The sequence below is a fragment of the Falco peregrinus genome, chromosome 2 (genome assembly GCF_023634155.1).
Source record: "Falco peregrinus isolate bFalPer1 chromosome 2, bFalPer1.pri, whole genome shotgun sequence".
Taxonomy (NCBI): domain Eukaryota; kingdom Metazoa; phylum Chordata; class Aves; order Falconiformes; family Falconidae; genus Falco; species Falco peregrinus.
In genome coordinates, this window is record NC_073722.1 from 118,148,495 (window position 1) to 118,164,444 (window position 15,950).

At 51.0% G+C, this 15,950-nt stretch overlaps 1 protein-coding gene across 4 annotated transcripts in view; it reads left to right on the top strand.

The window, feature by feature from the left end:
* The window catches only part of MYOCD (myocardin), a 102,819-nt gene that overhangs the window by 59,685 nt on the left and 27,184 nt on the right, over positions 1-15,950 (top strand). The window contains exon 1 of one of the 4 annotated variants that reach the window (XM_005236205.3): positions 6,966-7,255. The exons of 2 other annotated variants lie outside the window; for them this stretch is intronic. In XM_005236205.3, the coding sequence (XP_005236262.2) occupies positions 7,201-7,255 (55 nt within the window). In that variant the 5' untranslated portion in view covers positions 6,966-7,200. Of the gene's footprint in view, positions 1-6,965; positions 7,256-15,950 lie in introns of those variants that run through there. One more of the 4 variants, XM_027784888.2, reaches the window with a different exon arrangement.

The window sequence follows — 15,950 nt, forward strand, 5'->3', positions numbered from 1 at the left end:
GCTCAAGCCAGCATTCCCATTGGGAGCATCACCCCTCCTGCTGACTTCCCCAGCCTCAAACCAGGCTGAGGCTTTGAGCCTTTAACTCTTCCTTCACTCCCTCTGATCTGCCCTACCCTGAGATGCCTGGAGCTGATGGAGTGGCTGCAGCCACCACTGCCAAAGGTGTCAGGAGGGAGTCCCCCCAACCCTTCCCACTGCCCGGAGCCAGAAAGATGGGTGACTGTTGATGCATCCACCATCCCTGCAGCCTGGACCACGTGGGGAGTGATGGGCAGGGACATGGACAACCACAGTGCCCTCTGCACCCACTGTGCATCCCTGCTCGGTGAACACAACAGGCAGAGTTTTACAATCACATGTTTATGCTAGTAAAAAACATTTTACATAATCTTTAAACAGCTATGTCATATCCCTATTTTCATTCTCTGATCTCTCTGTTTTGAATTGGGAGTGGAGAATTTAGCATATTTACAGGCAAGTAAATATTATGATGAAAACATCAGGCAGCTTAATAGTAGCTTTAGTAAAGTGTTTTTGTGTTCGTGTTGTCAATTGCATAATATCTTCTGGACCTTCGTAAATTAAGGGATCTTGCTTGGATGCTGGCAACACTGTGATAAATAGTTCACAGCTCAAATTCAAGGAAGGCCTGTCTGCTGTCAGAATGGAAAGAGCTCATGACATCTCCACCATAAATTCCTGCCCTCAAGCTCTGTGAGGAGATAGGGTCGTGACAGGCCAGTTTCATGCCTGGCAGGCAGTGGCAAATTCAAAGTAGACAAATGCCGCTGTGATGATGCTTGCCAGGACCTGGTACAATCAGAAGGTAAGTATTTGTGGGTTGTGTTGGACCATCCACGCTCACAGTCTCCTGACCAAATACAATGCTCTGGGTTCAAGTCCTGAGCTAGAACCAAGCTAGGATCAGCACAGTGACGGAGACACTGCTCCTTTGCTAGCTCCAGCTCAGAAAAGCTCTGCCTGTCCCAGGATATGGAGAGGAGTATCCTGGCTATTTACCATGAGAGCACCAGAGGACCTCTTTTCTGCGCAATTCACCCCTGGGCTCGTTCTCAGGCATGCAAAGACAAGCTCATTGCAGGTCCCTAAAGACCATGACCGACAGCACTGTGGGAGCTCTGCTTGGGCAGTCTCAGAGCAGGAGGTCCATATCTGCCCTAACTTCAGATGACTGCAGTGATCTGTGTCTACATCATTGGGACCCATTAATGAGCAGTTCACCTGGCCCATTTTAAAAGTCTGCCTCAGGGAAAGATTGCTTCTTCCACTCTATTAAGGTATGACACCCTGGCAGTAGGTATCTTCAAAGGATGTCCAGAGCTCCCTGTGATCCTTGGCTACTGGTTTCCCTGTGATGCCTGCCCTCTACCCAGTTTATCACAGATGTACTGGTTATGAATGGAAGAATGCCCCCCTCCCGATTAACATATTTGTAAAGGCAAATCTGCAAATCTCTCTCCAGCCTTCCTCCTCCTTCAGGGTTCAGAGTTATACCAGCATGGGGACATTCAGCACAGAGCTCTGTGCCAGTGCAGCTGTAACTCCCCATGGGACCTTCATGAGCACAACTACACAATCACGCAGCAAATTATCACTAGCCTACACATGGGATGGGGAGAGTCGGGTCATAACTTCATCCCATCAGATTTGTCTTCCCAGAGCATCCTGTGGAGATTGAAGAAATAAGGCCACAGCAGGAGGGATCTTCTCCAAATGGGGCTGCCAGGTGCTAGAGAGAGGAAGCCAAAGGCAAAATGGGCCCAGTCCTACCAGAGAGGATGGTCTGAGCAAATGTGACTGGCAGGATACCAGGTTTGGGGAAAAACTTTGCTTGGACAGTTGCAAACTGTTTATGAGACCTTCTTGGCATTACATGCAACCCTAAGTCTTGCAGTGAGTGTGGTTTGCTGAATTCAGGGGTTTGCAGTTGACAATGCCAATAAATACACTCTGTGCTGGCATCAAGACCAGCAGCAGCTGGAGTACATGGGTGAAATGGCAGTTCTTCCTCTGGTGCAGAGCTGGACCTCCTGCACAACGAGAAAGCAAATGGCAGAGCAGTGGGCTGGGCAACGTGAATCCCCTGCGTGAGGCTGAGAGGGCAGGAGACAGACCCCAGCCTCACCTGGCAGTGCAGCCCTGGCGGGGTCCGGGAGACATCTGCTCCTCGAGCTGCGGTTCCACAGCCCTGAGACCTGCTGGGGCTTCGCCTCCTGCAGCACAGGCACTGTGTCACGCGCTGACCACTCCAGGTCCCCAGAGGGATCTCACAGAAACACCAGCTCATTTGGGTCTTTTTCCCACAGATGCAAATCTACATAGAAACAAACAATCTGTTTTAAAATAAATCAGTACCATAAACAATAGGGTGTGCTGGAAGATTAGAAGGGACTGCTTCCTAGTATCTGGTGAGCAACACAGAGCTGATATCCTTATGGCTCTGGGGTGTGACTTCTCAGTTCAAAGGAATTCCCTACCATGACTAATTTATTCTGGTATTTAAGGTTCAGTCGTTCACCCAGTGCAGTCGATGTGACCCTGTTTACAGCAGAGATGCCTATAGCAGTGCTGAAAACTGGACAACGGGGAGCAGTATTGGGTTTTGCAGTCTTTGGTACCTATGTGCCTGTATCATCTTCTGAAGAAAGGTGGCAACTGGTGGTGATGCCCGCCCTTTTCAGAGCTGAATAGCGCCTGGTGTGGCACAGTGCCTGGTGGCAGATATGTCCAAGACAGGTGAAGGCTGGGCAGTGTGAACTCTGGAAACACATGAAGACCTCGTGGAGGGTTTTACTATTTCTGGGCTAAGGCAGGTAGCCTCCGGGCAAATGGCTCAGTGTCTGTGGTGTGATCTCAGTGCCTGTCCTCCTTGCCTCTCCTCTGAGTTTTATGGGAGACAACTTATGTCTGTTTCCTGAGGACATCAAGGATACATGTGGTCAGGGCTGACTCTCACATAATGACCAGCACAGGGAAACACCAGCTCTGAACTGTGAATTCAGCAGCTGAGTCATCTGTGGAGATGAGTCCTCTCTTAGAGGTTGCATCACCTCCTAAGAAACAAGCGTGGACAGTGAACCCAGAGCTTGCAAGGTCTGGATGCTGGTATTCCCTGAAGGAGGAAAGGGAGAGGGAGAGAGAGGGAGGGAGGAGGGCAGGAGGAGAAAATGTCTTTCAGCTGTTCCGAACTCTCAGCCTTTGTCAGTGGCATGGTTTTACAGGGTGTAGATTGTGGCTGTTCAGTTTTGGAGAGGGGAGAAAGGATTTCTAAGAGCAGGTCCTGGAATCAGCATCATGGGGTTTGAATCTTCACCCTCTCAGAAGCCTGGGGTCAACTAATAACACGGCCTCCCGCCAGAGCCCACGTGTGCCTGCTCCCTTCCCACACCTGCCTAGCAGGGAGATGCAGCAGCAAGACACAGGACAGACCTGTGACATTGCTCCCCATGGGGGTCCCTCTGTGGGTGCAGCACGTGCACAGAGTCCACAGGGCAGCAAGGGAAGGTTCTCCTGGCCCAGTCAGGCTCAGGCATGGTTTAACAATCTGACTGGTTGGCTTTATTACCGCTTAATTCCATCACAGGCTTATCTCTGCATTAAACAGAGTGGTAAATAGCACACTGGGTTTTAGTTAATTCTCTGAGAGGCTGTCAGATAGGTAGGTGGGAGCAGGAACCTAAGTAGGGTGCCTAGCGGAGATCATGAACTGGCTTGCTTATCCCATAAGTGCGTGTGTAACTCACCTTACCTTACTTACCCGCTTAGTAAGGGCAGGGCATTGCCCTCAGCTGGACTAGACAATTGGCATACTATGTAAAGCATCCCAAGGAGAGAGAAACAGCCATTGCAAGCACCAGCAGAAGAGCAAGAGGTGGAAAGGACGGTGGCCAGGTAATAACAGCTCCGGGGCCAGTAGTATGCTGGGGCCTGTCTTTCCTCCAAGTATGATTAAGGAGAATCAGAAGTGATTTTAGAATAAATTTGTCAAACGAGTAGTAGCAAATCTCTGGGACCTGGTAGTCCCAGAGGACCACAGAACTCTGTTCAAAGGAACACATCACTGCTGCTAAGCACAGTGTGAGTCCCCACTGCCATGAGCAGAGAGGAGCGGTAAATCTGATGCTCATTTTTACTAAAGGCTTCAGTGAGCCCAAGGAACTATAAACAAGTAGATGTTCATGCCAGTTTGCAAATTCGTTGAATAGTTTTAGCAGAAATATGGAGGAATTCTATGTACAAGGGTTACCATGCTCACCAATTGCTCAAAAGCCTTTAAAGTATTCACTGACAGTATGGGTAAGAGTGGGCCAAAGAATACCGTCGCTGTGATTTCCAACCAGCCTTTCAATGAGATTTCTCCTCAGGCATCTCTAGCTCTAAGCTTGCAGGTAGGAAGAGGAAAAGCTTTCCAGGGACTAATGACCTGTTAAAGATAGGAATAAATGGCCATTTGTCACATCTGAGTGAGGTGGATTGTGGAGTGCCGAAGGAGTGCCGGGAGAGGGCTTCTCGGCCGAAACATTAGGGAAGAGAGGAGATGATTCAAAATGACTAAAGCAGTTAGAAATAAAACTTCCTGCGAACAGCTGCAGGATGCCCTCTCTGTGCTGAATGCCTGGAAGATGAAACATCAAATGAGATTCAGCATCAATAAATGCAATAACGCACAGAGTGGGGAGGAGAAATGACCAGTTTCTGCATCTCCACAGTCAGGAGCCCAGCTCCAGCAATGCCTGCTCAAGGAAGAGAGACTACGGTCACCTCGGAGTTGGGAAATAACAGCCCTGTGTCTGGTGGCTGCCAAAGTGACCAGCACCAGTTTCTGTAGCCTTCTCAGAAGAGCACCTCGGTGCTCTCAGGGTGGTGGCTCCGACACCACCTGGACAGGGAGCTGCATGGAAGTGCCAGAGAAGCAAGATCATCTTGAGGTGTTTGCGCTGCCACAGTTACTCCTCAGCCTCCCTAAGAAAAATCTGGTTTAACTAGGAGGTGAGTTTTTAGATAAGATCATGGCATTTATTTCAGGGCAGCACCACTCATGAGGAGAAATCCATTAGATGGGACATGTCAAACATAGTGGACTAAAATATTATGAAAAATTAGTAAGGAACAAGCCTCCTGGACACCTTGCTGGACACTGCAGTAGGGCTCTGTTTACTGACTCAGGTCAGTGCTTGGAGATGAATTTATTTCAATAACATTGTCAGACATTAAGGAATACCCACATCATCAGACACAGAATGACCAGGAAGTCACACGTCCAGCCCCTGACAGCTGCTGGGCTCAGCTCAGGACAGCCTCGTTGCATGGACTCTGTGAGGGTGAGGGACCCCAGCACTTCTCAGCTGTAAGTGAGGCGCTGCTGGAATCGGAATCAGAGCTTCTGGGGCTACTGGGTTTCTAAGGTCTCTAGCAACATGAGCCTACAAGTCTGGAAGCCCTGAAATACCTATCACCAAGCCAAAATGTTTAAGAGGACTTTCCAGGAACCACAGGATTAAAAAACCAAACAAACAAAACCCAAAAAAACCCCCACATCCCATCCCCAAATAAAACTCACACCGCAAAACAAAACCCCAAACCAGGTGTGAGGGAGTTTTCAGGTGGGTGTTTATGACCTAGTGGGAATTGAGGCAGCTGCCCACGTGAGACGTATGTGTCAAGGAAGCTGAGACCGGCCCTTGACTTGGCTTGATTTGTACCACTCGTGTTACAAGCTAAAAGGTGTCATCAGTTAATTTTCTTCCAATTACCTCAAGTGAACCAGGCACGGGCTTGGGGAGGGGGAGCTTCAAAAGGTCTGTATCTCTTTACTCCGCATGTTTGCAAAATGTTTTTCTCCTCTGAGAGACCGTTTGGCAGGCAGAGGAGCCCCCTCTATTGCGGCTGTGCCCAGCCTGCTCGGCGGTACTGTGCTCACCTGTAGCGCAGGAAACTTTTAAGGTCCAGCCCTGCCTGACGTACTTGGCATTACCCCGAGTGTCCATGTGTATTCGACAGGTAACAGGTCTGAGCCTTCATGTCCCACTGCCCTCCTGCAACACCTGCACTGTCCCGCAGCACAGCTGGAGAAGTCACAGTGCAAACTGCTGCCATTCACAATAGGTCTCCCCCCAACCCTGATGGAGTACCAGTATTAAACACCAGCCGGGCAGGCTGGCAGCAAAGTCTTGTGGCTTCTTTTTTTTTTTTTTTAATTGGTTGGAAACAGAAGTGCTGAGGTGCTAACGGACTGACTCCTGTTCTTACCTATGCCATCAAGAGTGGTTCCAAAGAATGTTTATCAATATGGTGATGATATATCATTTATATATAGGATATCCCCTTTATATATAGATATAAAGCACACACACCCCCGTGCCGCAGCCCGTGCAGCCCCGCGCCGGCCCAGCCACGGCCACAGCATCCCTGGGCTGGCTTGTGGGACCCCACACAGCCCGGACCCTGCAGCATCCCTGGGCTGGCTGGCGGGACCCCACAGCATCCCTGGGCTGGCTTGCGGGACCCCGCACAGCCCAGACCCCGCAGCACTCCTCGGCTGGCTTGCGGGGCCCCGCAGCATCCCTGGGCTGGCTTGTGGGACCCCGCGCAGCCCCGGGCGACCCCGGGCCGCTGCAGCCTCGGGCGCAGCCCGCTCGCTGCGCCTGTACACGGAGCGACCGGGCGAGGGGCGGCAGCAGCGGCCGGGGTCCCGGGGTCCCCGAGCGCCGGGGGGGCGCCCCGCGGAGGCGCTGCGCCGCTCCGTGCCGGGGGTCGCCGCGCCCGCCCCGCCCCGCGCCGCGAAGGGTTAAGCGCGGCCCCGCGGGCGCTTCCGAGCGGCGGCGGCGGCGGCCGGGAGCGCCGGGAGCGCCGCGATTGGCTGCGGCCCGGCCGGCTGCGCTCGGTGTCGGGTGACAAACCGCCCGGCCGGGACCGGCCGCGCTCCCGCCAGACGATGGCACCCGGCGGGACGCCCGGGCGCTGGTAGCGCGCTGCGGGCCGAGGAGGGTCCCGCCGGCCCCGCGGCCACCGTGCGGCTGGGCCCGGGGCGGCGGCGCCGTCGGTGCGGGCCGGGGCCCCCCAGCTCCGGCGCCCTGAGGGCACCCCCGGGGGTCCGAGCCCCGGGCGCGGGGCTTCTCCCTGCGGAGGGCGTTAATGGTTTAAGCGAGGGGCGCCTGGACCTGGCCCCGAGGCACCATGACGCTCCTGGGGTCTGAGCACTCCTTGCTGATCCGGAGCAAGTTCAGATCAGGTAGGGGAAACCTTGGCGTCTCTCTTCAAACCCCTCTCCCCGGCCGGCCGCAGCCACGGGGGGCTGCACTGAACGTTTGGAAGCAGCATGCGAGCAAAACGTGCAGGGGGTCACAGAGCTGCCACAGCTTTGCTCTCAGCTCTCGGGCTGTTCCGCCAGTGGAGAAACGCATCTTCCTTCCTTCTCTGTCGTTTCTTTCTTTTTTTTTTTTTTTCCTTTCCTCTTTTCTTTCTGCTTTTTCATTGTCTTCGATTTATGTCTGGGGTTTATTTCGGTAAAACTGCAGTTCCCGGGTCTCCTCCCCTGGCCCTGCTGCAAGGGATTCAGGCAGGAAGCCAGAAGGGCATCTGGGACACACGGAGCACCCGGTGCCATCCCTGTGTCCCAGGTGCTGGTGCGGGTCCGGTGTGGTAACGGCAGCCAGGACGGGCCCGACGCTCTGACAGGCAGGCAGCTGACTCGGTGCCATTAAGTTGTGACTAATTGGAGAAAAATGAATTTGAAGAAATGCGTCATTTTTAGAAGTAAAAATAACAAATGGAACATGAAAAGTATTTAAAGTGACATCATCAGAGAAATAAAACCAGAGCCGCGCGATTGATTGCCGCTCTCGGAGGGTTCGCAAGTAAAACATGCCTCCGTGCCGTAAGTTAGGGGAAGCACCAGTAAGGGGCTTCTCAGAGGACATTCGGCGTGAGTGAAGGTGAGTGAAGGTGAACTATGGGACGGTCACTTCTAAATCAGACCCTCTGCTGGATATTCGTGCCTTTATTCACGGGCTTTATTTATAGTAAGTATGTCGTCTTTGCGAGTGGGTATCTTTACTTGTAATTTTGTTTTAATGACCGTGATGTACTATAATATTAACAGTGATGTCAAAAAATGTTCTTGAGGAGCTTTCTCTGACCTTCCCAGAGGTGAAGTCCTCCCAGGGAGTATTATCTGTGAGGTTGTTCAGACAAACCAGCTGCATGTGCCGTACAGGATGCTGTAAAACCGGACCCGGGAGTCACACTGGAACATGCCCCCGGTCTGGCATGTCACCCACGCTGTGTGTGTTTTTGCTTCCTCAGGCACTGCAGATAATGAAATTGGAGATTTATGATACTGATGGTAGACATGAGTGGTGTTATCAGGATCTCTTAGATAGCTGGGTGGTCAATTTAAACTTTGTTTTCTCAGCAAATACAGAGTTGGCAGTTGGTTGAAAACCCAAGAGTGTGTGTGCAAACACAAGTGTCCTAGTCTGGCTGAATTATACAAAACTTGGGTCCAGGGCTTTGGTGTGGTTTCCATATCGCTCTGATCTTACATTTCATTTGATTAAGTCATTCCTTAGATTTTGTTGGTATATTATGGTACATTGCTGTTCGTCTGAAAAAAATTCTTAGTCTGTAACAATTCCTCCAGCAACTACAAAGCAACACTGCCACCTTTCTGACGAGAGGCGGCTGGGCTGCCTTACATGTCCCCGCATTCTTTTCAAATGAACCAGTATTGTTTTTAAGGCTCATTTCTGGTTTATTTGTAAGCTGGCTTTATTATGGAACCAACAGTGGGATCTCTAAACATATTTTTCAAATGATTCTCCAGTAAAAGTAAAACTTTGTGGGTCTCTCTGTCCATAAATTCTCGTGCCTTTCAGCATTTCTAGGGCAGTCACTTTGTGGGGCATTCTTTGGTTCATGACTGAATCCCACAACTGCCATCCCTCGCTATTGCCTGGTGAAAGACAGGTTTCCCATTTGACAAGATTTCTCTGCCTATTTGTTTTGTTTGTGTTGGGCTTGCCAAACTCCCAAATGCACGCCTGCAGCTCGCTCTCTGCGCTGCTAGGACCGCTGCAGGTGATGCAGGACCTGGTCATCACAGTCTGTGAGACGGGGGAGGAAAGCGGGATGCTGAGGAATACACATAAATCAGTAACTGCTTTCAGTTTGTGCTGGTTTTTTAATAACGTGGGGAATGGAGAAGAAAAGCTAACATTTAATGGTTGAAGTGGTTGAACCTCTTTTATGTGCAAAGACTCTATGGGACAGAGTTTCCTCTGGTGTCCCTGCTCCGTGTGCTGACTTCGGTAGCTGTAAAGCCCCACAAGGATGGCAGGAGGTGCAGTGCTCTGATTTACTGTCCTTCACTCACCTGGAAGAGGGATGAACATCTCAACCCATCGCCCTGCACCACACCACCCTGCACAGCTCGGGGGCTGTAACACGCTACGGGACAGCAGCAGTTCACACAGAGAGTCATGTAGCTCACACGGAGCATGTGAAGGAAAAACCAGGAGGGATCAGGCCCCGAAATGCAAGCCCCAGGGAGCCAGGCTTCACCACGCACAGTTGCTTTGGAGATGGTCTTGCTCAGGCAGGTGTGAGGCTTTGCTTGCTCCCCAGGTTTGGGAAGGCTTAGCTGTGCTCCGTGACTCATGATGACTCTGAATCCCTTTTGAAGGATTCCAGACCGATGTTAATAAGGGCTGAAGTAAATCTTAATAACTAAACTTTTGCTGTCTCTCCGTGGTCTGCACACACTGAGCAGCTGGAAGAGCGATGTGTGTGTTAAAGGGTGCTAGAGATTTATTACTTGCTTTTTGTTTCCTCATCCCAGAATCCCTTTAATCTCTGTGGCACAGAGCAGGGAGAAAGTGGAGCAAGGAGGTGGCAACTAGAAGATGGTGGCACGTAGATGTGCCCCCTAGAGTGGCTCAGGGGTCAGCTTTTCAGTCTCTTGCTTCCATCTGGCAGCATCGGTAGCAAGAAAAAGAAAGTTTGTCCAGGAAAGGCTGAGCTGGTGGAGGCAGCAGCTTTTTTCACACAGTGCCCAGTAATCCTGTCTTGAGCCCCACAGTGTTTTCTCCTGCTCTTCTCTCTCCAGTGGTCCACAGTGAAGGACAAGCAGAACTGCAGTATGGCGAGATGGTAGCTTCCCCAGTGCAGGGCACAGGGAGCTGCTCCAGAGGAGACGGATCAAACCAGCAGCAGCATGCTGCAGGCCTTCAGGTTCCCCCTTCTCTTCCTCGAGGATTTCTGCGCGTGTTTATTTTGTCTGTTTTGCCAAAGATAAATATACTGATCTGAGGTCATCCTGACAAATTTTGCAGGAATGATGATTCTTCAAGCCTGCCATGCTATCCCATGTGCTCCAGTTATCAATGGGTTTGCACTAAATCAACTAGAACATCTAAGGGCTGTTCCAGAAACACATTTAACTCTTCCCAGAGACGATCATTTATGTGAAGTGCTCTCCTGCTTTGAACACAAACCAACTGTACTCCAGCAGCAGAGAAGCGTTGTCATCAGACGGAGCAAACAAAGCTGGCAAATACAGACTTAACCTTAACTCTGTCCTTTTCTGTCCAGCCATACGGAGAGTTTGCAAGGCCAACATCTGCATAACATCAGTGGTAGTTCAGATAATTGGTGAGAAGTGAAAGTTTAACACTAAATACAGTTCTGCATGGATTGACATGGGGTAATATCCAGACCTAATTGTGGACACATGGGTGTGAATTTGCAGAGAAGACATGCCTGGCCCTGTGGAGGAAGGGCTGCATGCTCACACATCAGGCTTGAATGAAGCTGGTTGAGATGGGAGAAGAATTTACTCTGCCTGCCTCTGGTGGAGAGAGTGATTTGGACCAAAATCAGCAGGTTAACAAAGGCAGAAGAGAGCAGGTCTTGGTAGGGTGTTAGGCCAGGCATTTTGGCAGACCCTTTATTTTCATTTTTCTGGTGTCCAAAGATAAAGCACACACATGTGTTTTCTCTCAGATCATGAACTCGTACAGTTCACAATCAGTGTGTGTGTTCAAACCCTGGCCTCTCTGTGACTGATGACGCTGTTTTGTTATTTCATGAAACTTTTGTAAAACACTGACTTGATGTAGATCAGTTTGTGCTTGATTTTTTGCTTTTCCAGCATCTTATACCTTGGTATTTTAGCTGACAGACATATGTTTCTGTGTCAGCCAGGCAGGTGTTATAGCACAGATTGAAACACACCTTGCTGTGCTGGAGGAGGATGTATAGGCTGCTCATGGGGGTGCAGAAGGGATGACTTCAGGAGGGCTGGTGACAGCCTGTTCTCAGGACCGTGGCAGGGTTGAGGTTGCACATTATGACGAACACAGCCCTCAGTGGGATTTCACAGCTGGTTGTTCTGTAGTGGTGGTCTGGGCTCCTTGCTAGCCAGGTGTGGTCCTACGTGTCTTCTAAGGCACCTGCAGGCCTGGACATGGGTTTAGATGTGTTGTTCCCACCGGTGTAGATGAGATATTTGGTGCAGTGCAACCTCCTGGCTAACACATGTATTTGTAGCACATCTGCCCAGGAGAAGGCAAAAGGCTCCCACCTCTGAAGTGCTGAGCATCACAGGCAGAGGGAAATAAAGCTGCTCTGGCTGGGCCCCAGGCCGAGGCAGTGCCCAGCTGGGTGAGGACTGACCGGGGCTCTCCACGGCTGTCCCAGCTCAGCGGTGCCATTTTCAGCTGGGCTGTGGCTGCCTGAGCTTCATCTCTGTTCACAGGGGTCCCACGCGGGCCACATTGTCAGAGGATAACATGGGCCTGGAGATGTGATGCTACAGAGAAATCACTTTGTGGCACCTGGCTGTTGGCAGAGCAGAGGGGCTGAGCACCATGGAGGGGCTCAGAACGGAGCTTGGCCAAGGTGTTTTTGCAAAACAGCAGCTCCAGAAAAGGAGGACCTGTGATGCTCTGGTGGACCAGTGCTTCATGCTGCCAGTGGTGGTGCCCAGGTTGTTGGTCAAGGACAGGGACAGATGCTGGATCAGAAGCTGAGAAGCAGTGATAGACCTGGGCAGCTCCTCTCGGCTGCAGGGCTGGGCTGAGTGCTTGAGAAAACCTTGTGCAGCCTCAGAGTTTCCAGGGAACCTGCTCTGGCTGCTACGTAAGTGTTGGACGTGCTCTGAACCAGCCTCCTTCTTGCAGACAGACCATCACCAACACTAGGTCAGGTCATCTGTGGCTTTGCCTGCTGCCCTAGTCCTGAACCCTGCAAGAAGGGCAGTTTCCCCAGCTCCCTGGCCAACATGCCTCCGTGCTGCTCAGCCCCCCTGTGCTGTTAAAGCCAGTTCCCCAGAGAGGATGGTGCTGTGAGTGCTGTGGCAATGCCCCAGCATGGGGGATGCCCTGATGCAGGTGATAAAATTCCTATCCTGACTGTCTGCTGAGGATTGGACTCAAAGTGACCCTGCAGACTGAAGCAGAAGGCCAGGTCTGCCTGCTCTGGGGACGGAGAGAGAATTTGAATGTGTCTTTTCCAGTGCATCACCAGGCCAGGCAAGGCCCAAGCTGTCCTCTTAGCTTCCTAAAGCTCTGAGGTTAACTCCTAGGGAGGAGGGTGAGTCATGGGCAGTGCTCAGAGCCTGGGCCACTAGAGCCAGTTACGACTGATGCCAGGAGGTCTTCTCTGCACCGATGACACAGCCCCACTGCACAGGTTTCTAGAAGCTGTATCACTCAATGGGACTTGGTGCTAGCATAGAAAAGGAACTATTTCTAACAGAAAAAGTTAATGAGCAAAATCACTGGAATATCTCTGGCATGCCTGGTATCATCTGGGGAGGGATTTCTCATCATGGAGTACCACAGGAGGGAGCAGGGCTGCTGGAAGCAAGGCTGCTTCTCAGGGCTTGGTACCACAGGGTGACCAGTGTGTGTGACTGCTGCCTTGCGGGTACTTCTCACTGTTCAAGCTGATACAGACAGGCAACAAGTATGCTGGGGGTGTCGGACCAAGATTGTTTCATCGGTGCTCCAGCCATCACTCTCTGTAACATAAATGTTCTTCTGAAGTGTTAGCAAAGCAGTTTCCTTGAAAAAATTAAGAATATTCAGGAAGAAAATAATTCCCTTATCTGGAGGATGACAGTATCCTCAAAGTGAGTCACAGGCAGCACTCAGAGCTCAGACCTCCAGACGTGTAGCAGAGGAAGAGGACAGGAATGCAGCGGGGCTCAGGTACAGCTTCAACAGATTTAAAGTCCCCTTCAAGAAGCAGCTAAGTGATGGTGGTTTGGATGATGCCGGGGGCTCCTCCAGCCCTGTTTTTAAGCACTGTTGGTTGTAAGAGAAGAGTGCAAGCCTTGAGTTGTTGTCTGCCAAGCTGCAAGCTACAGCACTGACTTGGAGGCTGCCGAAAGTAGTGGCTGCTTTACCTGTTCCTGCAGGGATGTTTAGTGTTACGGTCTGATGCTGTCCACAGCTATGTTTCTTCAGATGCTTTGCAGCAGACTTTAGGAGCTCATAGAGGTGGTATTTGGGAGTCAAGGCATGCATCCTACTGCATGAGGAGGTCCAGATCTGGATGAATATTCAGTAGCTGAAATAACTGTTCCAACCGTCAAGCCTGGAATGCTCCTGGAAATGGCCAGCGCTTGCACTCACCTTTTCTGTCAGCATGACCTCAACAAACAAGGCTGGATAAACTTTTCCTTCATTCCCTGTGGCTTAAGGATGGGCCGGGATGTCAGCTCAGCGTGGCCCAAGAGGAACCACGTGTCTGTGGGAGGTCGCATGGCCAGCCCGTAGCCACTCACCCATGGAATTGCTTAGCTCTCATGCTCGGACCAGCTTGTGGCATTGCTTGTTCACAGCCTGTCGACATGAAAAACATTTTGGACACTTTTTTCCCTACACAAATAAACAGCATCAGGTCCCCTCTGTGCTGGTCCCTCTGCAGTGCTTAGCGCAGGAGGCAAAGGAGCACCTGCGGTGGGGCAGCTCCCCCGGGCAGTGCACTGGGCGCTGGAAGGCAGCAGGGTCTGGGAAATCTGGGCTCCTGGGTGCTGATCCTGCATCCAAGCAAAGGGAGAGCTGTGTCAGTGAAACCTACATGTTTTCAGCACTTCTTGCATCAAGACTGATGCTGAAACTTATGGCCACCACACTGGAAATCATCATCACCTTCCAAGCTATGCTTCAAGGGAGTTTGTGCCATCTCCTTTCTCTCTGAACAGGCCTGGCTGACAGCTGACCATGCTCTAAGGCTGTTAAATTACTTGTCTGCTAAGAACGGCTGTGAAATAAGCAGACGCAGCAGAGAATGTGGGCTTTGAATGTATGGTCATCTGATGGATAGCATCCCCCTGGCTCATGTGGGTGTGGTGTAGCACTTGGCCTGGCTCTGTCAGAACTCGGACTGAAATGGTGCAAAAACTTTGGCAGATGTGGGAGCTCTGGAGGGAAGTGATGGAGCATCCTCACTTGGGATGTTTTACAGCTAGATGGGGCAGACTGCCGTGTCCTTGGCAGGGTGTTGTATATGGCTCTAGAAGTCTTTGCTGTCTCTGATTCCCATTTGAAGATGGGATGTTGTATGTAAATTGCCTCAGTTTAAAGCAAGATGCTGTAATGCCTGGGACACTGGACCAGGACCTAGAAGAGTAGAGAACTATTCTTGGGTGAGCTACAAATCTTTATTCTTGGACAGTCTCTGACCTCTGTTAGGTCCCCTATTCCGTAAAGTTACATCTCTTCCTCAGCAGAAGTGCAAAGCTCTCCGTGGTTGTCCAATATCATGACTGATCACAAAGAAGGTTCCACACAGAGAAACCGTGGTCCACCTCAGCCTGCGTAAGATACTACTACGAGCTGGTTACTGTTAAACTGCCTCTATAGTCAAGGATGAAAGAGGCATTCCTCAAGCACGGTCTGTCTAATTTGGTTTTGAGGTCCCCTGAGGGGGGTGACTCCTGTAAAGGAGATGCAGAAAACTGGGTCTGATGTAGATACCTGGAGTGCAAGGGTATAAATATGTGTCCATGGGCAGAACCAGCACTGACTGGGGGTGGTGCCATGGAGCCATGGAGGGCTACAGACTTCCCTGGCAGCAAGGTTTGCCAGTGACTTATAGCCACCAGCTTCACTCTGGCATGAGGGGAGCAGCACGCATGCAGACTTTACTGGGTACTGAAGGTGACGTTTTTCCCTTACTGCAAGAATCTATCTTTGGTGTCCCAAGAAGTGCTGGAATTTGGCAGGAGATCATTGTCTCACGTGAGGCCTTCAGTAAACATTTGCTGTGAGTTGTGAGACAGGATTTGTACTGAGGACATGGAAAAGTCACAGGCAATGGCATCTCGGGGAGCCATGTGCTGCGGAGACTCCTCTGGAAGGGATTATTGTCCAGCTCCATCCCACATCCGAGGGAAGCTGCACTGTAGACATGAGCTGTTGACAGAGCTCAGCAGGTTGCTCCCAAGAGCAAAAAAGTTGTTCTTCCCTCTTTTCCCCTTCCAATACCAGCTCTCTCCGGGCAGCTAAGGGGATGCAGTCTGGGGCTGTAATGGCAGGCAGGGGAAGTGCATGCAGTTATATTGTGACCTCTGAAAGAGACATGTCCTCATGGCAAGCTGTACTGAGTTTCCAGCAGGAAAATATGGAAGTGTGGTTTATGTTTTATCTTGTGTTACGTGTCTATATTCTTGAAGAGAAATTTGCAAAAAAAAAAAAAAAAAAAAAAAGTATGTGTAGAATATGTTACTGACTCAAAGTTCAGGCAGGGTTAGCTGAGTGATGGGATGAACTAATTTGTGCAGTCCTGGGCCACACAGAGGTCTGTAGCCTTGCACAAGGCAGGCTGCAGGTGTATGGTGGGTTGTCGTTACGTGCTCTAAATGTAGAGAGGTGCTTCTTTGTTAGATGTTTAACTGATGCTCTGTAGCTGAGCCCATG